Below are 24,004 nucleotides of genomic sequence, written 5' to 3'. Positions count from 1 at the left end.
GTAAGTCTTAGATTTTTTAAGAGCTAAGCCACCTGCATGCTGATTCTAATGGCCATATAACACTCAGCATTACGCACTTTGTGTGGCGTGTCATGTGTGGACACGATAGCAAAACACTGAGAAAATGGCAATGGTATGATAGAGCCAAACCACAATGAAACAGTGCCATAAACCAATTATTGAATTTTATAGGGCATGTTGAGTCACTCATGCTGAGGATATGAAATAAAAGAACTGAGACCAATGTTTTTAAGTGACACTGATACCAGTCGATCTGTAAATACACAGGAGAATATCATGTAGGCTCGAGTGATGTGAGGCAGGAATGACTGACATACACTACCACTGTGACTATACCAAAATATTTGAGCTAAACTTTCTGAACTTCAGCCTGCTGAAAACTAAATATATGCCTATAATGTCTGGTTAAGTCTTGGTCACTTGAGTGCATACTACTTGTGCGTTGAACATTTCTCGCTTTTTTTTTTTTTTTTCAAGGGGGGAATGAGCTTCCATATATTGAATGATCACAAGTGTGACTTTTCAGTGATTATTGTCTAGTTGTCTACAGAACGGAGACAGCAATTCACATCCCGGCATCGACATTCAGTAACATCTATAACTGCACTTGAAGGTGACTTGAAGAGTGCCACGGAGGAAGACGAGCAGTGAGGTGAAGCACACAGCCAGTCTACTTGCTTTTCCCCTTTTTCCCTTCCTTAAACAACATGAATACACTGTTTTGCAATCTTAAGACAGAATCAGTACTGGCTAAAAAAAATAAAACCTATTGGGTAAGCTTTAATATTTTTTTTCATATTGGGATCTTGATGATCTTTCCCTCCATTTTAAAATGCAAGAGCAGGCTATGTATTTTTAAAACTTGTAAAAATGAACACAATTTCATGTGGCAAATTAATGATTACCAAGATTGTGAAAAAGTAACTTCAACTTAAAATATATCAAACTTATCCTTTAACCTTTCCATTCTTACTCTTTTCACTATAATTAAGGCAACACATCTCGAGTTTTTTCTTCTTCTCTTCCTTGCAATTGCTTCTAGAGCATCTTTCCACTTTTCTAATCCCATCTTTATTCTCTCCCTTGTGTCTTCAAAAAGCAGTGACCACACTGACCTGCTAACTGCACACCTTGCTTAGCACCCATATTTTTCTTCTCAGGCCCCAGCAGACCTCTTCTTTTGACACTTAATCATTTTTTTGAATATTGTTCCTAAATAAGTCCCTGTTTGTATATTCTTTTGCTTTTGATCTTTCATAATACATGAGGAACTGCCTTCTAATGGGCTGTTTGTCTACATAGCTCTCTCTGAAGTTTCACTTAAAGTAACTTGTCTTTAAACATTAATGTCTGAAAAGTTGCTCCGATTGTGTTCTGATTTAAATTTGTTTTACGTTTTGTAATGTAAGCTGCAAGCTGTAAACCACAGGAGTAAACTGATGTCTTTGCTTAGGACACTGGCCCATTCACAGCTCCTTGTCCTCCTAGTGACAGCAGTTGTGGGACTCAAATTTGCGTCCATTGGGTTAAAGAACAGCCTTCTCAAAAAGCTGCACCAAAGGAGAATTTGTTTGGTACAGTTGCAGAAATGACTGCTCTGTAACTCTTAATGTCCAAAGATTGATCCACACTATGGACATCTTTGGGAGAACTAGTGGCTGAGAAGGGGACATCTTCCTGATTGAATTCCTAAGCAGAGACAAGCGGTCAAATTTAATGACACTACATTAATGGAAAAAATGGCTGTTTAATTAAGACATTGGTTGGAATAAATTGCTGCAACCTCCACTGATCTTTCAGACAAGAAATGAAGATGATTGTGCCCAACAGGCAATAGGTTAAAACATGTGGCTGTGCTTAACATGCATTGCGTTCACAACAGAGAAAGTAACATAATCACATTTGGATGATGTGCATTTAACATTTTTGTAATGCTGATTCAGTTACCATCAAAGTATTATTGTACATTGTTAATTGATTTAGTTACACTGTATAAAATGTAATTTATTACTAATTTTAAATCCATAACTTATTAAAAATGAAAAATAACATTTTTCTGGCCTTTCACCCTTAAACACCCAATCGCAAGAACAAATTCCACATAAATATTACAGATGACTCATGATAGAGTGCTCAGATATGACGTACAGTGCTTACAATCTGATCTGCTTTACAAGTTCTTAAGTTGATCCTTTTATTGTAGAAACACATTGTACCCCCGAGGAAGAAATGCATAGTGACTATGAATGGGTAATACGAGGGTTGTACCAAAAGTAATGCACATATTCATTTCATGATTCAGTAAAGGTATGGATAGATGTCTACATGTCAGTCGAGATTATATACCATTGTAAACTTCTCTACTAGTTCCCCAGACTGACTGATGCATTTTTGCACCATTGTAGAAATCTGCAAATCCACTTGCAGTTGGACTCCGTTCCAGGCATGTTAGAACATCGAGGCACTACAGCCTGGACAGTCTCACAGGTATTGACGTGCTGGCCCCCGATCTGATCTTTAAAATCGTATCCCGAGATGGCAGCCTTAGAGGTCTAAGTCCGGACTGTTCTTCTCAGTGCCATTCAAGTAGAGCTAAACAGCATATGGCCACACGTTATTGTCCTGTTGTTAGGTCAGCTTTTTTCTCAGTGAACATTTGTCATGCAAAGCATCAATGGTGACCCCTCCATAGTACACATTCCTCAACATGCCAAAAGACGGTTCCCATAATATTGGAGGATGACTGAAATGTTTTTGTCTTCATTTTTGTAAGTGGCATAATGCTCTACTATTCGTTGTCATTTGTTTTCTGGATTAAACTCATAAAAGTAGCTTTCATTACCCATCACAACTGTGGAGAATGTCAATTGCTTTAATAACACAAAATTCCAACAATTTCAAGGTAATGTTTATTTTTTTCCACCCAGAGAAATGTGGTGCTCCTTGGTTAGTAACTGTAATATCCAAACTTTCCTCAATTTCCAATTCCATTGCTCCAATTGTTGATTGTCGATTTACTTTGTTTCTCTTGGTTGTGGCTATAAACAGTTGGATGTTTGTTTGGCTGTACTGCGTTGTCTGCGTTTGTCCATAGTCTGACACCCATGCAGATGTTCCATATACACTTTAAAGTCATGCCTGCCGTTTACTCGCAATCATCTGTGAACACATAACTGGGGTAGGTGATGTCATTCTTTATTCAGGAGTGAGACAGTAGATTGAAGTTACAGTTACAGTAGCACATATTGTCAGGCATTTCTTGGTAATTTCAATATGTTCATTAGTTTTGGTATGACCCTCATAATTCACTCCTGCTGCCAAAGCCTTTGCATTTTCAACACCTTTTCATTTTGGAATTTAGTTGACCAGCGGACAAAATGCCAGTCCTGCAGTGCAAATAAAATGCAATTTTGTTATGAAACAGACACAGCACACAACCTAAAAAATATTTTAAATTTGTTGAAGACAGTTGCCACTTACCTAGATGAGCAAGATACAAGATCAAAAGATTATGAATAAAAAGGAAAAATCTTCCTGGGGTGACGATAGTTTTTTTTCACTACAGTTTAAGTTAGTTAAAACCCAACATCCATTCTTGTTCTTGACATTTAAATTGAAAAAGAACCAACAATTTCAAGTGTGCAGTACAACAATTGCCAAAAAAATAAATAAATAAAATAAACAACAGGGGGCTCTTAACTGTTTTCATGGCCAAGTGAGCTACTGCTACTTTCACTTGGGGATTTAGCTGGTGTCCACTGTGGTCATTTTTTTTAAAGCAGCTATGAGTTGGCTTGTAATGTTCACATGTGGAAGAATTATTTTAAATTTTAGTTGGATGTAAGTACTGAGAGTAGATAATGTCTATTAATGAAAGGGGGCTTTGTGTCCTTACATAAATATCAACATACGGAAAATCATCCCCCACACACATGCATACCAGTGCCAAGAAATTGATGGTTTCCATGTTGAATAAAGCCTCCAGCATCCATAGGCACCGTGAAAAATGTACTAAGAGCTTGTCCCAAGACAGTGTGCTGGAAAAAAAAACATGGCTCAAAGAAAAATACCAGCACTATTTTGAATCCCCAAATTCTCCTTCATTAAGTGTCTAAGGGTCTTTGTGATCCCATCATATTTTTAGGGGGAGGGGAAAACTACCAGCTGGGTTGTACTGGTTAACTAGCTGGAATTTCTACTGGTGGAGATGGGTTCTTGTAAGTGAAGTGCCATTTGAGCTAAAGATGCTGTGACTAGACTTAATTTTCCAGACACAACTAAAGGAGACTGACACGCTTTTTTAATTGTTCTTGATAACTTGATAAGATTCATCATGCATTCTTCTTGTAGAAGTTTCACATGTTTTGGACACTTAGGTGACTGTATTCTTAATAGACTTTACAGTGAAGAAATCAGACCAGCTTGAGCAGGACAAGTGATGATAGAGCATAATGACTTTTTTTTAATAATTAAGAAGTATAGGACTTTTCTCCACTTTTTGTACATAATCTGACGTGCAAAGGGAAATGGTAGAAAATAGATTTTTTTCAGTTCATGTTTTTCAGTGACACAGGAGGATCAGTTCTTTGGTCTCGAAGTGATCTTTGTGCAGTCTGCGGAACCTGTTGCGCTTTTGCAGCAGTCTGAAGCACCTCACCAGAAGCAGTCTGGTTCTCTGGAGAGCATCGCTTGATACTGACCTCGCTCTTATTGTCACCTGTGAGAGGCAGCAAACCAAAACAAGTGACAAATGATGGCTTTGACACAGCATCAATGAGTAAATGAAACACCATTCTTTATTCAAAAGATGGTAAATGGTGACATCCCTCTAGAGAACACAATAATGTTTTTAATATGTGCACTGCACGTGTCAATCAGTCACTCAGGGGACAGTTCTCTTATTTCTTTACAGCAAAAGAAAATTCCCTAAACCCTGAAATGACTTGTTCTGATCTTTATTATTTGCAATCTTATCCCACTGTAACTTGTAACCCAAGTTTGAAATCTGTGAAGGATTCTGCTTGGCCGTAAATGTTGATATATTGTCAAATTAAATTTTCCTAAGGGTTGTGTTTTAGCAGCAAATAAACATTTGATATTTTCTTTAATGCAGAGGAAAACCTCAGAAACTCCAGCTGTTACTGTTGTAGCAAAAAATGGTGATGGAAAACTACAAGAACAGTGCTAAGTAAGGTCTGTGGTAAAAAGCCAACTGGTGAGATACAGTAAATGCATACATGTAGGCTCCCTGAAATGAAAATAAGTGTACAGTCGGCATAAACTGCATTGGTTGTAGATAAAAGTAATTATATACAGTAAACTAGTCTAATAGACTTCCTCATAATATTATGCATATATAATTTAATTGTATTAACCAATCCTACTACACATAGCAGCTCCCACTTCATGAGAATTTCAGACAAAGAATTGTGTACACTCGTATCGAGTGAACACTCCTAAGTAGTGTAAATCTACACTTTAGAATATGCCTGATTATATACAGTAAGGTGTACAAGACTCATGCTACAGGCTTACCATGTAACACTCAGCTGGGTGGAGCACTGTATCAAATCGTAATTTTTTCATAGCAGTTTCCAGTATTAGCTTTTATTTTCAGACTCTTTTTTTCTGTGAGTATTTCCCATGTTCACATGCATTTCATAAGCAAGTCAAAATTCTCCACAAAGGCCACAAAACACAATGGGAGGTTTATTGAAAATGCCGATTTTCCCCTGGTGTGTGCGCTGGAGCTTTATACTGGTTAGTGATGCAGAGGTTAGTTCAGCTACTGTATCTCACAGCTCCAAAACTCTGGGGTTGCCTTTTTTGTCACGTTTCTGTGTTTTCTTTATGTTCACATGGCTTTTCTATTTCAGTTTCTTTCTACCTCCCAAAGACAAACATGTTCGGTTGATTGCTAACTGTTAATCAGCTGGGAATGAGTGTGTGGTTTTATAAAGTATTTTTCAGAAAAAAAGGTCCTGATCCTAATGTTATAAAACTTAATTGCTGGGCAAGACAGTATAATGTATTTATAATATTCAATTCTTCACTGGAAACCACATCTTTATCAGATGGCAGCAAGCCAAAGCCTGATTGGGCTAGAAGATATACAAGACGTGTACACCGACAAATGAGAGTGAGAGTTGTCACGTACAAGAGATTATTTCAGCTGTTTCCACGTAGGAATACAACCAACAATTGATATTATTTCACTACAGAAGAAAAAGCTGTAAGAATTATGTTTCTAGACTTCTCTAGCGCCTTCAACACAATCCAACCTCTGCTCCTTAGGGACAAGCTGACAGAGATGGGATTAGATTCATACCTAGTGGCATGGATCGTGGACTATCTTAAAGACAGACCTCAGTATGTGCGTCTTGGGAACTGCACGTCTGACATTGTGGTCAGCAACACAGGAGCGCCACAAGGGACTGTACTTTCTCCGGTCCTGTTCAGCCTATATACATCGGACTTCCAATACAACTCGGAGTCCTGCCATGTGCAAAAGTTCGCTGATGACACTGCTATCGTGGGCTGTATCAGGAATGGGCTTGAGGAGGAGTATAGGGACCTAATCAATGACTTTGTTAAATGGTCCGACTCAAACCACCTACACCTGAACACCAGCAAAACCAAGGAGCTGGTGGTGGATTTTAGGAGGCCCAGACCCCTCATAGACCCAGTGATCATCAAAGGTGACTGTGTGCAGATGGTGCAGACCTATAAATATCTGGGAGTGCAGCTGGATGATAAATTAGACTGGACTGCCAATACTGATGCGCTGTGCAAGAAAGGACAAAGCCGGTTATACTTCCTTAGAAGGCTGGCTTCCTTCAACATCTGCAATAAGATGCTGCAGATGTTCTATCAAACAGTTGTGGCGAGCGCCCTCTTCTACGCAGTGGTGTGCTGGGGAGGCAGCATTAAGAGGAAAGACACCTCACGCCTGGACAAACTGGTGAGGAAGGCAGGCTCTATTGTTGGCATGGAGCTGGACAGTTTAACATCTGTGGCAGAGCGAAGGGCGCTCAGCAGGCTCCTATCAATTATGGAGAATCCACTGCATCCACTAAACAGTGTCATCTCCAGACAGAAGAGCAGCTTCAGCGACAGACTGCTGTCACTGTCCTGCTCCACAGACAGATTGAGGAGATCGTTCCTCCCCCAAACTATACGACTCTTTAATTCCACCAGGGGGGGTAAACGTTAATATTTAACATTATACATAGTTATTGTCTGTTTTTTTCACCTGTATTATTATCATTCTTTAATTTAATATTATTTATTGTATCAGTATGCTGCTGCTGAAGAATGTGAATTTCCCATCGGGATTAATAAAGTATCTATCTATCTATCTACAGTCAGTAACCCCTTTAAACATCTAGCAACAGTTTTCAATGTTTTCATTGGGTTTTTCTGGAATAATTCCTTGTAAAAGTAAATTATGTTATGCTGTGCTTTGAAAGAGAAATGGGGAGAGGACCAACCTCTTTGGACTGTACATTTGGATTCTGGTTATTTCAGTGCCCCTAACCGGACATTTATTATTAAACTAGGGAATAACTTGTTGACTTTAACACACATCCATTTTTTTATGATTCTTACGAGTCTTAACTCCAGAATCATACAATAAATAAGCTGCTTTACATAAAATATGTTAAACATATGTCTGTATTGAAAGTCTATTTTAGTGGCATTAATAAATCCATTATAGGGATGTGTTTCATTCCAAGAGAGTTCCTGTCTATGATTTTAATTATAATTTTTCTATAATCACAGCATATAAGGCCTGAAAGTTTACAGTGGTGACATGGGTCTCTACTTATATCAAATTAGTTTTAAAAGATCAGGGACAATGAAAGATACTATTTTAAATAGATGTATTTAAAAAATAAAGCAAAAAAATCCTGCTATTTAAAGACTTCAGGGATACAATATGAAGCTGTAGCAATGCGGCCACAATGATTTATCAGGGAAATCAAAATGCCTGGCTACATACAGTAAAGGTGCCACTAGACCAGCAGAGCATGGAGTTTCATCAGAAAGATTTCTGTGGTGTTTAATAGCTCAGTATGCACAGTACGGCAGGAGCCTTATGTGCTCACTTAGCTAAAGGAGAGCTTTCACTTTAGCGTATTCGGGTGCCATTTGAATGCAGCACTGTGGGATGGCTCCATCAGTGTAACAGCATTCCATTGGTCTTAATATAAAATGATGCAAACCACAAACCTGAACCACAAGTGAAGGTGAATGGTTGCCTTTCTGCACTTATGAGATGAATGTCTGATGATTGAGCTTGAGGGTGGCTTTATGAGATATTTTTGTATTAGCGATATCCCTGTGTTTACGTGCACCACACTCTTAAATAAGAGACCTGCTGTCTGGCCTATTTTTGGTAGCCACATTGTACTGCACCTCAGCAGTCAGTTAAGCCCCCCTCACATTCTGGCATGGAAAGGTGTGATTTTTCTTCTCTTAAACCCCTCATATTTACCAGGTCTATCTATTTCAGCTGAAAGAGAAGAACTATCTGGGTGTAGGTCAGAATCTTTTCAGCTTCTTCAATATTTTTCAGTTTCTTCCATGCCAAGTATTCTTCATTTTTTTCAGCTTCTTCAACATTTCTTCAATATTAAATGGTCAGGAAAATGGCTTCTTGTCCAGAATAAGAAAAGCCAACAGCTCCGTTTATAAGTTTAGCTGTATATATGTGTATGTGAGTGAAAAGTGTGTAAAATCAGCCTTTTCAGTTGGCCTCACCTTTCGGCTCCAGCTGGCTCTCTTGGTCCCTGAGCTGTTCTTCATGAACAGAGGTGGCCCTGCGGTTCTGAGCCTGTTTAACTCGAGGCCGGGGAATGGGGAGATTGTCTGTGGAATGGAACGAGGAGACTGTCAGCTAAAGCTTGGGATACTTTAATGCTTCACTTTCAAGTGAATTAAAAAGCTGTCACACTTAGCCTTGTCCTTAGAAATCTGAGCTAAGAGGTCACCATTATACAGGCACAAGACATTTGAGGCAACCAAACATTAAAAACAAAAGACTTCTTTAGATCAACATGTGCATACGGTACGTTACAAGTGATAAATAGCCTTTTAGATACCCCATCTGTGAACTTCTATAAACTTATGTACTCTGCTAATGTACATCAATAAAGCCCTGTGTGATGGTGTACACAATGAAAGGCAATATAACAGAAATGAATGTTCAATGATGATTGATTGACACGTGTTTAAAAATCTTCCAAGAATTTGTGTATTTACTCTCCACCTCTAGGCCCTCGTGTTGTGAGAGCTGCCCTGGTCAGGTACCTGCCCAAATGATTTCATCTTTAAAAACAATTCTTAAGCAGTTACTTATCTAAGTATGAACTGTTGCATGAAAAGGCATGCTTTAACATAACTGTATAAGGAATCTGCTCTTGGAAATCTTGGAGTCCAAAAATGCTGGACAGGATATACATTAAAAAGGAAGCAAAAGTGAAAAATTTTTCAAAAATATTGTACCTTCACTTGCCACTGGCATGGCTCGCTCACTCTTCTCTTTCTCTGTGACACCCGTCATTCGTCGAGGAGAAGGGGTTGGCGTCAGGGTTTCTTTCTTGCACTTTGAGAGACTTCCTCCCTCTTCTGTCAGGCAGCTGTCTACTGGACTTTGCTCCTGCAAAGGTTTGGGCATCCTTGTTGCTGGGGAGACCTCTAAACTGTGTTCCTGGATCTCTGAGACTGGAGGCTTTACTGGAGCCTTGGGTAAGGCCGGGCTTGTACGTTCTTGACAGCTCTTGTCCATTCCTCTCAGGGGCTCAGTGACGTGACCGGCTCGGAATGGCCGGCGCATATCTAGAAAGAAGAGATGCTAAAAGAGTGGCATGAAGATTGACAGAGTCTTACCCATGATATTGTGCCTGATATGCACTATATCTTTGGGAAAAACAGAATGTTTTTAATGGTCTTCTGCTTTATTTAAAAAGTAATCTATATTTATTTAATCAGATGCCTTTCATTGAAACCAATGCCTCAAAGCCCTCTTAATAATTTAAACACATCTAAAATTTAAGCACAGGACATTTATGGATTTGTTCAGTGAGCAAGGGTTGGGATTACAACTTTCTAATTTACAGTTTTTCCACGGGAACAATAATTTTTGTTAGTACATGAATTCCCTTTTTCCCATTTTTAACTTTGGCATGGTAAGCCTTATAAAAAAAACAAATAATGTAATGATACAAAAATGAAAATAAAAGAATTCTCTGAAATAACATGCTTGGCCTGTCAAATGCCTGACATACCTGACACGACTGGCCCTTTCTTTGATGTTTACAGATTCTGTAACTGTGACTATCATTTTAAATGTTAGTCTGTCAGCCTTGGTTATTACCTGATAGTCTTTTAAATGGAACATGAAAAAGCAGATTTTATTGTCAACACAGTAAATTAACTCCATTTGATAAATATGTGCAGAATATCATGCTGACATATTATAAATCTTTAGATATAATAATAACCATAAGAAGAAACTATGATCATGGTAAAAAAAAATACAGCCCTATTCATCAATACATTTTTGCAAAACCTATTCATTCTCAGATATTTCTAAAAACTTAAAAAAGGACAATAAATGACAGATTCCATAGTTACAGTGGGGCAAAAAAGTATTTAGTCAGCCACCAATTGTGCAAGTTCTCCCACTTAAAAAGATGAGAGAGGCCTGTAATTTTCATCATAGGTATACCTCAACTATGAGAGACAAAATGAGAAAAAAAATCCAGAAAATCACATTGTCTGATTTTTAAAGAATTTATTTGCAAATTATGGTGGAAAATAAGTATTTGGTCACCTACAAACAAGCAAGATTTCTGGCTCTCACAGACCTGTAACTTCTTCTGTAAGAGGCTCCTCTGTCCTCCACTCGTTACTTGTATTAAAGACACCTGTCCACAACCTCAAACAGTCCCACTCCAAACTCCACTATGGCCAAGACCAAAGAGCTGTCAAAGGACACCAGAAACAAAATTGTAGACGTGCACCAGGCTGGGATGATTGAATCTGCAATAGGTAAGCAGCTTGGTGTGAAGAAATCAACTGTGGGAGCAATTATTAGAAAATGGAAGACATACAAGACCACTGATAATCTCCCTCGATCTGGGGCTCCATGCAAGATCTCACCCCGTGGGTTCAAAATGATCACAAGAACGGTGAGCAAAAATCCCAGAACCACACGGGGGGACCTAGTGAATGACCTGCAGAGAGCTGGGACCAAAGTAACAAAGGCTACCATCAGTAACACACTACGCCGCCAGGGACACAAATCCTGCTTAAGCCAGTACATGTGCAGGCCCGTCTGAAGTTTGCTAGAGAGCATTTGGATGATCCAGAAGAGGATTGGGAGAATGTCATATGGTCAGATGAAACCAAAATAGAACTTTTTGGTAAAAACTCTACTCGTCGTGTTTGGAGGAGAAAGAATGCTGAGTTGCATCCAAAGAACACCATACCTACTGTAAAGCATGGAGGTGGAAACATCATGCTTTGGGACTGTTTTTCTGCAAAGGGACCAGGACGACTGATCCATGTAAAGGAAAGAATGAATGGGGCCATGTATCGTCAGATTTTGAGTGAAAACTTCCTTCTATCAGCAAGGGCATTGAAGATGAAACATGGCTGGGTCTTTCAGCATGACAACGATCCCAAACACACTGCCCGGGTAACGAAGGAGTGGCTTCATAAGAAGCATTTCAAGGTCCTGGAGTGGCCTAGCCAGTCTCCAGATCTCAACCCCATAGAAAATCTTTGGAGGGAGTTGAAAGTCCGTGTTGCCCAGCGACAGCCCCAAAACATCACTGCTCTAGAGGAGATCTGCATGGAGGAATGGGCCAAAATACCAGCAACAGTGTGTGAAAACCTTGTGAAGACTTACAGAAAACGTTTGACCTCTGTCATTGCCAACAAAGGGTATATAACAAAGTATTGAGATGAACTTTTGTTATTGACCAAATACTTTTTTTCCACCATAATTTGCAAATAAATTCTTCAAAAATCAGACAATGTGATTTTCTGGATTTTTTTTTCTCATTTTGTGTCTCATAGTTGAGGTATACCTATGATGAAAATTACAGGCCTCTCATCTTTTTAAGTGGGAGAACTTGCACAATTGGTGGCTGACTAAATACTTTTTTGCCCCACTGTATTTACATTTTTGCTGTGAGACACCTCACTTGCTCTTGTATAACTAATGCTGCCTTTCAGGTGTCAATAAAGAATTAGACACATTGTTTTCATTGCATTTTTAGGGTTACTGAAGCTTCCTGTGAATTTGCTCTGAATTTGGTTCTTGCTCTGTGTTGGGAATATAGCAGTGCATCAGCGTGAACATGAAGAGGTCACAGTCACGAACTATATACAGCCTTGGTAAATGATAGGCCTTCATCCAAAGTGTTATTTTTTTGCAAGCCATTTTTACAGTAACATTTACTTTTTGGAGTTTTTATTTAGTATAATAATAGACTAAGTGTACTGACCAAAAATTACACAGGCATCTGGCATAAGTCAATCAAATGATGAACCTGAACCCACTCTGCAGGAGTGTCACAATAAATTCATTCAAAGAATAGTAAGATTAATCTTGTATATAAAAATGATGTCTTTATGCCTATTACATATAACCATTACATCTCACCTGAGGAAGTAGACATGGTACGTGGGGTGATGAATTGTGGAGGAGGCTGGGGTTTGCTGTCCACTATTGTTCCTAAGAGAAACAGAATCAAATGTGCGTATATATTTTTAAAATATTCATTCATTATTAAGGGGTGGAGGTTGATTTGTTTTCAATCCTATTTTTTGTAAAAATTGATCTATTTGTATGGAATGATTACAATAAAATCAATAAAATTAAAAAAAAAAATTAATTATTCAGGTTCCTTGTTGCTTTTTGCATCTCACATATAATGCAGGAGCCCTAGAATATGCATAGATGTACAAGTAGCTATCTGTAATTCCACCTTATAACCATGTTTTATGATGGTGTAAAGTAGAAGAGCTTAGCTGTTTACACATTTTTTACAGCTTTCTGTTGCTGAACAGTTGCATACTGCATTTAATACACATACATATATCGTTACTGAAATCAAATGTGGCAAGCACAATTGTTGCTTAGTAATTTACCTAGACAAACAGCTAAACCTTAATTAGCACACCACACCATTTTTCTCTCTATAGTTTATACACAGTACAAAAAGACAATACCTTCAGAATCTGCTTTCCTCAGCTCTCCATCTTTATTCTGCAATAAAGGAAATACATTTAAACTAGAACGTTTAATCAATGCATGAATAATTTATCCTCATTTCAGTACAAATCTCACAATTACAAAATGCAGAACTGATATAATCAAAAAATATACAGGTAAAATTCCATTACAACGAACTGCCAGGGACCTAAAAATATTTTGTTGTAATGAAAATTTTGTAGTAAGGAGATTCTGTATTTGTTGCTATAGTGCTTTCTTTAACTTGCGTCCAGGCATTTGCAATCATTTCAATAGCTTCTTTCGCATTAATTTTAATCTTCTCCTGTCTACAAGTTATACTCATTTTTTACGAATTTTTCTCAGCATTTCCTTGTGATAATACACTTTCAAGGTGCGAATGATGCCCAAACCCAATGGCTGAAGTGCTGCCATGCAATTTGGCGGGAGGAATTCAACGCAAACATTATTTAAATGTGGAAGCATGTTATGGGCAGCACAGTTATCAATCTGAAGCCGAATCATCCTTTTCTTCTTCTTCATATTGTGAGGTTTCTGAACTCTTTTGGGATCCCCCCCACCCAACAGGAATGACATGCTGAAGTGCGTCCCAAAATGAGATTGCTGTGTCTGTGGAAGATTGTTTGTCTGTTGCCAGGACAGGGCAATAGGAGGCTCACAGAGGTGCAGTGAAGCGCCATAGAAGCAAATCATAAAAGATCGGTGTTGCGCTATAAGTCCCTGTCTTGCACCCCAAAACATGAGGCTTAGTCTCAGTACTTTAGCAAAACCAGCTTTATTCAGCTTCAAACAGGAACAGCAGGGTTATTTATTGTAACGGGATCTGGCACACTGCTATACACAGACACAGCAGTCAGGCAGGGTTGTGGCCAGGTTAGTGGCCAAGTAATCCTGTTCCCTGCATTTACAATGTTCCTTGGATCACCCATCGAGATCTTTTCTGTTTGCTTCGGTGAAGAGCCGCCCCAGTGCTGTAAACCTGCAGTTGCTCCGGCAACAGATAAACGGTCTTCCACAGACGCGGTGATCGCACTTCGGGACGCTCTTCGGCTTGCTGTCCAGTTGTGAGAGGTCCCAAGAGAGTTTACAAACCTCACATTTTCTTGAATGAGTGCCGCATTAATAGAAATGTTTCTTGAACGAGCATCACTGAACCACATAAAAACGGCTTTTTCGATGTCTTCAAATGGAGCAGTTCGCATACATTTGCAACCCGAGATTTTTCTTCTTTTTTTGGTCAGTCTTTCAAGAAAATTGACAGCGTCGATAGCGAAATTCCGTATTCACTGGTAACATCTTTTCTCTTTTTGCTGGAATTGAGAGCTGCAAAAATGTGAAGTTTTTTTCTTTTTTCTAATATGAACTGTTATCGTTTTTTCGTGTCTGCCGTTACTATAGGAGGGTGACAATTAGTTCAATTGCAATGGATGTTTTTTAAATGTTGACGAAAAAAAAGCAAAAGGTATCACTGAAAACCACCAAAAACAAAAACAGCAAAGTTCAAAGAAAGAAAAAAAAATGAGTGTTTCTGTTTGGGGATCGTTGTGCACAACTGAGCTGTGGCCACAGAACTAACTGCTCTGTGGATGATTCATTCAGGCATTTCAAGGTCTTTTGGGCACTTCGTTGTAATGAAAGTATCTGCGGAATGTATTTCATTGTAACGAGATTTCTATAGACTCGTGTCATATGTAATATTTTCAATTATTGAATGGTCATTGAGTGCACAGTTTAAAACTACAAAGTTTCAAAGAATACATTTAAAAACACATAAGCAGGCAAAGTATCACAAATTTACTATATTAAAAACAATCCACTGAGTATCCTTGAGATGTCACAGAAACCCTAGTTAAATTTTTAATATCCTTCATATTTTAGCAGAAGAAACACAGAAAGAAAGAATACAGTAATCCCTCCTCCATCGCGGGGGTTGCGTTCCAGAGCCACCCGCGAAATAAGAAAATCCGCGAAGTAGAAACCATATGTTTATATGGTTATTTTTATATTGTCATGCTTGGGTCACAGATTTGCGCAGAAACACAGGAGGTTGTAGAGAGACAGGAACGTTATTCAAACACTGCAAACAAACATTTGTCTCTTTTTCAAAAGTTTAAACTGTGCTCCATGACAAGACAGAGATGACAGTTCCGTCTCACAATTAAAAGAATGCAAACATATCTTCCTCTTCAAAGGAGTGCGTGTCAGGAGCAGTGACTGTCACAGAGATAGAGAAAAGCAAACAAATCAATAGGGCTGTTTGGCTTAAGTATGCGAAGCACCGCGGCACAAAGCTGTTGAAGGCGGCAGCTCACACCCCCTCCGTCAGGAGCAGACAAAGAGAGAGAGAGAGAGAGAGAGAGACAGAGTTTGTTTTTCAAGCACAAATCAATACGTGCCCTTTGAGCTTTTAAGTATGCGAAGCACCGTGCAGCATGTCGTTTCAGGAAGCAGCTGCACAAAAGATAGCAACGTGAAGATAATCTTTCAGCATTTTTAGACGAGCGTCCGTATCGTCTAGGTGTGCGAACAACCCCCCTGCTCAATCCCCCTACGTCAGGATCAGAGAAAGTCAGCGCAAGAGAAAAGTAAGCTGGGTAGCTTATTGCCATCTGCCAATAGCGTCCCTTGTATGAAATCAACTGGGCAAACCAACTGAGGAAGCATGTACCAGAAATTAAAAGACCCATTGTCCGCAGAAACCCGCAAAGCAGCGAAAAATCCGCGATATATATTTAAATATGCTTACATATAAAATCCGCGATGGAGTGAACCCACGAAAGGTGAAGCGCGATATAGCGAGGGATTACTGTACACCTCTTTATCATAGGAAAATTAAGAGAGTATTGACTCTTTTTCTGGTGATTCAAAAAACATTAACAATAAACAAAAACAGACTATTCATAAATCCATATAAATATTTTTCATTAATACATATGTGACTTAAGTGACTGTGTGTACTGTATATAAATATGCTATGCAATGAACTGACATTGTGTTCACAGTTGTTTCATGCCTTGTACATAATATATGAGGATAAGCTTCCCACCTTATACAACCCCATCTGGGAAATGATTTAAGGAATGTATTAAGTCATTTGTTATTTTTTTTCACTTCTGCTTCTTTAGTAATCTCTTATGTAATATGGTTATGAAAGCTCTATAGAAGTATAGTGCATTATACAGTCAAAGCAGAATTGCATTCTCTCAGCTATGTAACCACCAACCTTATGCTATTTATATTTACTTAGTCTTTACTAAAATCTGCTGCTCATTCCTATATTTAGATTATCCACATGAAATGAATCTATAAATAAGGCATGTGTTAATTCTGAATTTGGTCTAAGTTCTACTGCTGTTTCCAAAAGCATTCATTCTTTTGCGAGATAATGGTGTTTTCATTTTGATAATCGCTTACTTTTAAAATCATTAATCATTGTCTTGCTCTATATCATCTCAGTGTAGTTTGGAGATTACATGTTCTACTAATTGTTAATGTGTTTTTCCTCCAAGTACTCTGGTTTTCTTTTTAAACCCCATATGACCAAGAGTAGGCGTGGACATGAATGTGCCCTGAAAAAGATTGATTTAGTTACTGCTCTGCAGCTTATGCTGCTGGGATAGGCTCCAGCTACCATGCTTTGGATTAAGCATTTTCAAAAAATGAACAAATTAATTGATAGATTATCTAGGCATGGTCAGATTCACAGTTTATTATTTGAACTACTGTTTTTAACTTTTAGTAAGTACTAGTAGGCTAAAATATATATGTGTCAAATTTGATAATATGCTTTGAAAGTATACAGTTTTTGCAAGTTCACACTACTAATAACAAAGATGGTAACACTTTATTATAGGTACTGCAAAAAATGTATTGATTACTCATTTACTATTATGTCACAAGACCTTACCAAACATTTATTTGGGTCTTCATAACACCTACAAAGTATCAGTAAAGTGTTTATTGATCTCTGCAATGTGACCTACTAACAAAACATCACTTTGGAAGCCACACTGAGTTTTCTTAAATGGGACATATTTCTCATGATATTACATATTTAGCGTGAGACCTGTGAATCCTTCATATTAACAAGTAATTTTACCATCCTGTCAATATGCCACACTGCACAGAGAGGTTTTATAAATGATGTGTTATAAGTGATATGGAGACCAAAGGAATCCTTTGTGAAGGTCTTATTACTTAAGAGTAAATGAGTAACAGATGCATTTCTGCAACACCTAAACTAAAGTGTTACTCAAATAATGAAATTTATTAGTCGTTGGTAGTCAGCACAATTGTTCAATGGATAGCTACACTAGCTGCCTTACAGTCCTTCAAACTCAGTGTCATGTGAATGGACATTTCAACTTGCCCTCATCTTTACAGGCATTTTATCAAGAAGCTCTAATTTCCACCCACATTCCAAGAATATACCGCTACTTCGACTGACAACTCTAAGCTGTCCTAGTGTGACAGAATGTGTATAAAACCTCCTATTAATAACTTCTTTGCCAAACAGCTAATGTTTTCATATAATCATACTTTATTATAATTTATTTTCTGACCCGTCATTTATGAAACAACCTCCAGTATCAAATATCATTCGTTTACCATTTTACCTCAACTACAAAAACAGTAAAGATATTTTAGAAATATAGGTGTAATTTAAAAATGTGTGGTGTTGCGGCTAAGGCTGTACACCAGTTGACTGCCAGTTCAATCCAAATCTCAGACACTGTGAATGACCTTGAGTCATTCAACTAAACTGTCTACACTCAAAGTGTACAAAAATCTATATAAACAATTGTAATATATTCTAATTTGCAATGTACAGTGGACAAAGGTTTCAGCCAAAGGAGTAATAATAACAATAAATAATTATTTTTCATTAGAAAATCTGATGTATAAAAAATCAATTCTTAAGCGGCATACTTGATTTTTAAACTTTTTAATGACTAATCAGAATACTGAATTAATAGCTGTTATGGACATGGGTGAGTGCTTTATGTGATTTGAAGTTTATTTTGCAAAAAATGATTCATGTTTTATTGCACTACTTATAATTATTTAGTACCTTAACCTTCCTTGGTAAACAGCATTCAAACGTGCTCTGCATGTACATTATTAATACACTACATGAAATTTAAACAAGAGTCCTATTTATTGGCCTTGTGTATAACTGAATCATAAATGTGAATTTTCAGCATAAGACCTTTATTTTCATTGCCTTCTGTTGATCATATGTCAGTGCTGTAAAGCTTTTCTTTTTACACAATTTCCACAGCTCTGTTTAGACTAATTTGGTAACACTATAGTATTGCTCAGGAAAATCTTACAGTAATTAAAGAAATTATCATTTTGTTCCCAGAGAAGAAGCTTAAATGGTCTTGATCCATTAGAAGTGGACCCTCAATCAAAAACATAACATATGTTAAACTAAGCAACTTAGTATGAGGAGAGAAAGTTAAGAATAACCACAACAGCTGTATTAATGAACACCAGCTCGGATTTAGCCAATGCACACTAGCATACATACTAATAAGCTATAGTACACAATGTCTTCCCTCAGATATTTTATTCTTTTGTGGAGGAGGAATGTTGGGAGAGTGCGTCACACTAGATCCAAAAATGTCACACTTTATGTGATTTAATGTTGTTTTAAGTTTGCAAATGTACTGTTTATTGGTGATAAATTATCTGTCCGAAGTCTACTAGTGTTAATGCTTTAAATTGTTTTGTGTGCTATTGTATACAGTCCAGACCATTAATATTTGGACAGTGACACAATGTGCATAATATTGGCTCTGTACGTCACCGCAATGGATTTGAAATAAAGCAATCATTATGTGATTGAAGTGTAGACTTTCAGCTTTAATTTAAGGGGTTTACCAAAAATATCGTATGAGCTGTTTAGAAACAACAGCCATTTTTCTGCATAGCACCTCCATTTCCAGGGGCTCAAACGTATTTGGACATCTGACTGACAAGCTGTTCCATGGCCAGGTGGGAGCAGATCCCTCATTATTTCATTAACTATTAAGCAGGTAAAAGGTCTGAAACTGATTCCAAGTGTGTAATTTGCATTTGGAAGCTGTCACTGTGAACTCTCAATATGAGGTTCATGCAAGTAAAAACAGTTCAGCATTAGTCTGAGAAAACAAAACAGCCCCATTAGAGAGAAAGCAGAAACGCAATGAGTGGTCAGATTTGTTATATTCTTAAAAAGAAGGAACACACTTGTGAACTCAGCAACACCAGAAGGTCTGGAAAACCACAGAAGACAACTGTGCTGAATGATTGCAGAATTCTATCCCTGGTGAAGAAGAACCCTTCACAACATTTAGCCAAACCAAGAATGCTAAGGAAGACCTATCATTGCCAAAGACCACAATCAAGAGAAGATTTCATGAAAATAAGGACAGAGGGTTTACCACAGGCTGCAAACCACTGGTAAACCTCGAGCATAGGAAGGACAGTTTAGACTTTGCCAAAAAAACATTTTTTAAAAGTCTGTCCCGTTCTGGAACAATTTTCTTTGAACAAAGGAATCTAAGATCAATATATGCCAAAATGTTGGAGAGAGAAGAGCATGGAGAAGAGAAGAAATGGCACGTTATCCAGTAGACACCATATCATCTATGAAACATGGTGGAGGCAGTTTTATGGCAAGATCGTGCACGGATGAAATGGAAATCAGTCACTAATGTTTATTGTTGATATGACTGCTGGCAGAAGTAGCGGGATGAATTCTGAAGTGTATAGGACTTTGCTATCCGCTCAGATTCAGTCAAATGCTGTAAAACTGATAGAACAATGCTTCACAGTACAGTATACCTGTATTATGCAAAACAAGTGCTTTCCAAAGCAAAGGAGTGGAATATTCTTCAATGGCCAAGTAATCAACTAACCACAACCCAACTGGACATGCATTTAACTTGCTGAAGACAAAATTGATGGCAGAAAGTACAACGAACAAGCAGAAACTGAAGAGAGCTGCAGTGAAGGACTGGCAAAGCATCACTTGGAGATGGCCTGTGTTCCAGACTTCAGGCAGTCATTGACTGTATATTAAAAATGATCATTATATTTATGATTATGTGAGTTTGTATGTGTGAGCCCCTGAACATATGGGGGACATATATAAAATGTCTGTCTTTTCTAAATGGCTCATACAATATTTTTTGTTAAACCCCTTGAATTAAAGCTGAAAGTCTATACTTCAATCACATTGTGAGGGCTTTGTTTCAAATCCACTATGGTAGTTTACAGAGTCAAAATTATGAAAATTGTGTCATTGTCCAAATACGTATGTATCCTGAGTGTAAAATGTGTTCTGAGCTGTATACGCTGCTGTTAAATATATAAAACTGAGCAAATGAGGACTGTATGATAAAGAAGTGGGTAGATTGTGTTTGATGTAACTTTAACCTAACCAGAAAATAGAAATCATGAAAGTTTAACACTGGCGAAATATTATTAGTGACCTAATGACGTTACACATGATAAAAACCTTAATGAGGCCAAACTAAACATCCATCCATTTTCCAACCCGCTGAATCCGAACACAGGGTCACGGGGGTCTGCTGGAGCCAATCCCAGGGCACAAGGCAGGAACCAATCCAGGGCAGGGTGCCAACCCACCGCAGGACACACACAAACACACCCAGCATACACTAGGGCCAATTTAGAATCGCCAATCCACCTAACCTGCATGTCTTTGGACTGTGGGAGGAAACCGGAGCGCCCGGAGGAAACCCACGCAGACACGGGGAGAACATGCAAACTCCACGCAGGGAGGACCCGGGAAGTGAACCCAGATCCCCAGGTCTCCCAACTGCGAGGCAGCAGCGCTACCCACTGCGCCACCGTGCCACCCCAAACTAAACATTAGTTAAAAAAATTTTATTAAACTCTTTAATACAATTTCTTTCTAGCTTCTTTGCTAGTCTCACCTGGTTTTTCTTAGTGTCAGAAGACAGCACTTTTGTAACACCAATTCTGTGTAGCATGATGTGGACTTTTTGCTCAAAAGTCTGTGGACCCTCTGCTGATCCTTTCTCAGAAAGTTTCTGAAAGAAAAGCAGAAAAGCATTGTGTTCATAAAGAGATTGAAAGTACACACTGTAGATTGAGTTGTGAGGGCTTTTCAAAATTAGCAGACAATGAGGGAAATAATGAATACTTCATTTGCTAAATGCGATAATGTAGAAGGATCACAACTATTAAACTATAAAACTGCTCACAGCAGCTTAACACCTATCTTAAGTCGTACCTTGCCATGGCTGGCTGCTAAGCTTTCTTCTTCATCAACACCTGTTAAAAGAATAAGTGACTGTGATTTCCCTTCCCGTAATGAGCGGCGGGATGGCTTCAGTTTTCTCTCTGCGTCTGGTGTCTTGCTCTTCTCTCTGTCACTTTCAAGGGTTTTGCTCTTCTCCCGATCAACACGTATAGGCAGTTGTCCTGCTGGTGATTCTGTTGTTGTTGTTGGTGTTGTGGTTGTAGTTGCTGTTGTAGTTGTTGTTGTTCCTGTCACAGCAGTAGGTCCAGTAGTGGAAGCAATAGTAGAAACCTTTGCTGCACTCTCTTCAGCCTTTTCTGCAGCACGTGCTGCCTCTCTCAGAGGCCGAATCAGGTCCGCTATTGAAGTCTTTTTAAGCCTTAGGCCTCCAGAGGGACTGCTTTCAGGAGCACCCTCACCTTTTTGTCCTCGGGATGACCTTGGTTTTTTAAACGCAAAGAAATCCCCAAATTTTTTCTTGATGGTCCTGGTGCCAGAAGGAGGCGTTGAGCAAACTGGATCTTGAACTTTTACAGGCTGAAGGAATTTTCTAAAGTACAAAAAATAAATAAGAGCAGTGACAAGAAACATGCTGTGAAACAACTTGCAATATGCCACTTGTTCAAATGTTTGTGTAAGTTACCACTTAAACAATTAAAAAGTTAGATGAATTTGTTCTTTGCTTTGTTTAGAATAAAAACAGAGGGTAATGGTGGCCTTTGCTTTGCTTATTTTAATACCAAAATTGACTTGGTACCAAAACATAAAACATCCATCCTCCCAATTTTCAGGAATACAAATACAATTCTACCGCATCCTACTTCTAGCAGATGACTCATCTGCACCATTATATGTATTCTCCTGGGTACCATGGAGTTCAAGCCTTTACTGGCTTTTTACTGCAAGGCTTGTCTTGTTATTTTACAACAGTGAGTCTTTTCACTACATCATACTAATTTGGTGATACTTAAAGAGCCATCTTAAAAACATCTTAGTTCAACAGTGCATCTGCCGTTCCTCTTGAATTAAATGCCACATAACCTGTCACACAATGGGATCATTGTTTTTGTTTAGGGGTCTCCTTGGGGGGATGCTGGCAATTACTGTAGCTCCATTTGTGTGGTAGCGAGGACAGAGTTTTCATTATAATGTTAAGTATCTAAGGCAGTTTAAATAAGTGTCTCAAAACTCTATTTTGTCAGTGATAAACATACTGAAATTTTTTTTTACTACATGTTAATTTTTTGAGAGGCAAACTTGTTAATGCTGCTGCTGCTGCTGCTTCAAAAATCTGGCATCTTACATTTAAATTCCATGCCTGAATTCTGTTTATGAGGAGAAGAAGCATTCTAACTCTGTCTACATGGATTTTTCTCTGAGTACTTTGGTTTTCTTCCTACATCCCCAATGAAATGTTTCTTGGGCTAATTGGCAATTCAAAACTCACATTTACATTATTTTATTTTATTGTGCTTGTTTCTTTTTGTTACAAAACACCAATAAAATACATTTTAAATGATAAAATCATGTCATTTTTATTTTCTGCTGTTTCACTATGACATCATTGTATTAGATTACACCATAAAGATCAATCCATAAAAGCATTATAACCAGAGTAATGTGGCAACTCCAAAACATTGCTTTGTTATTGAAAGGATATTTTGGTGATGGAGGTGGATGGAAACATGTACTGATACAGAGCATTGCTGCACCCACCTCACGACAAACTACCTCAAGATCCCAATTAACTCTTTATATAATGAAATCAAGAATTTCCTAAAAACTCCTAAAATTCCTGCTTCCTATTACAAGTGGGATTAATGCTCCAGATACTTACAAGGGATCTTCTGGTATCAGCTTTTTGGCAAAGAAGTCATCTACTCCTTCATCCACTTTCCCATATTTCTCGTTTTCTTCATTTTCACATGAAGTGGCCTGTACCTATTACAATGACAAAACACATGACATCCAGTGGCTACATACAGTGCTTCCTAGAAAATGCTACTATCCAGACAGCTGTACGTCTGTTGCTCTTTGTGCAGTAGTTGCCAATTTAACAGCAAAGATTCTCTACTTGTGTCTACTTATTTTTGCAGCACTCTAACCCTCAAAAAACTGCCAACTGCCATGTCTGAATCTTACAGTGCATCCGGAAAGTATTCACAGCGCATCACTTTTTCCACATTTTGTTATGTTACAGCCTTATTCCAAAATGGATTAAATTCATTTTTTTCCTCAGAATTCTACACACAACACCCCATAATGACAACATGAAAAAAGTTTACTTGAGATCTTTGCAAATTTATTTAAAAAAAAAAATTGAGATAACACATGTACATAAGTATTCACAGCCTTTGCCATGAAGCTCAAAATTGAGCTCAAGTGCATCCTTTTCCCCTGATCATCCTTGAGATGTTTCTGCAGCTTAATTGGAGTCC

General features: G+C 38.1%; 1 protein-coding gene across 5 annotated transcripts in view; it reads right to left on the bottom strand.

The window, feature by feature from the left end:
* Nucleotides 1-1,752: 1,752 nt before the first annotated feature.
* The window catches only part of carmil2 (capping protein regulator and myosin 1 linker 2), a 119,957-nt gene continuing 97,705 nt past the window's right edge, over nt 1,753-24,004 (bottom strand). For 4 of the 5 annotated variants that reach the window (XM_051931514.1, XM_028809416.2, XM_051931517.1 and 1 more), the window contains 8 exons: nt 23,404-23,507; nt 21,558-22,116; nt 21,238-21,354; nt 13,267-13,303; nt 12,698-12,769; nt 9,529-9,861; nt 8,785-8,892; nt 1,753-4,738 (listed from right to left, as the gene is read on the bottom strand). In XM_051931514.1, coding sequence (XP_051787474.1) covers nt 4,569-4,738; nt 8,785-8,892; nt 9,529-9,861; nt 12,698-12,769; nt 13,267-13,303; nt 21,238-21,354; nt 21,558-22,116; nt 23,404-23,507 — 1,500 coding nt within the window. In that variant the 3' untranslated portion in view covers nt 1,753-4,568. The remainder of the gene's footprint in view (nt 4,739-8,784; nt 8,893-9,528; nt 9,862-12,697; nt 12,770-13,266; nt 13,304-21,237; nt 21,355-21,557; nt 22,117-23,403; nt 23,508-24,004) is intronic. The other variant, XM_051931516.1, reaches the window with a different exon arrangement.

This window comes from Erpetoichthys calabaricus, chromosome 9 (genome assembly GCF_900747795.2).
Source record: "Erpetoichthys calabaricus chromosome 9, fErpCal1.3, whole genome shotgun sequence".
Classification (NCBI taxonomy): Eukaryota; Metazoa; Chordata; class Cladistia; order Polypteriformes; family Polypteridae; genus Erpetoichthys; species Erpetoichthys calabaricus.
This window is presented reverse-complemented; position numbering and strand designations above follow the sequence as displayed.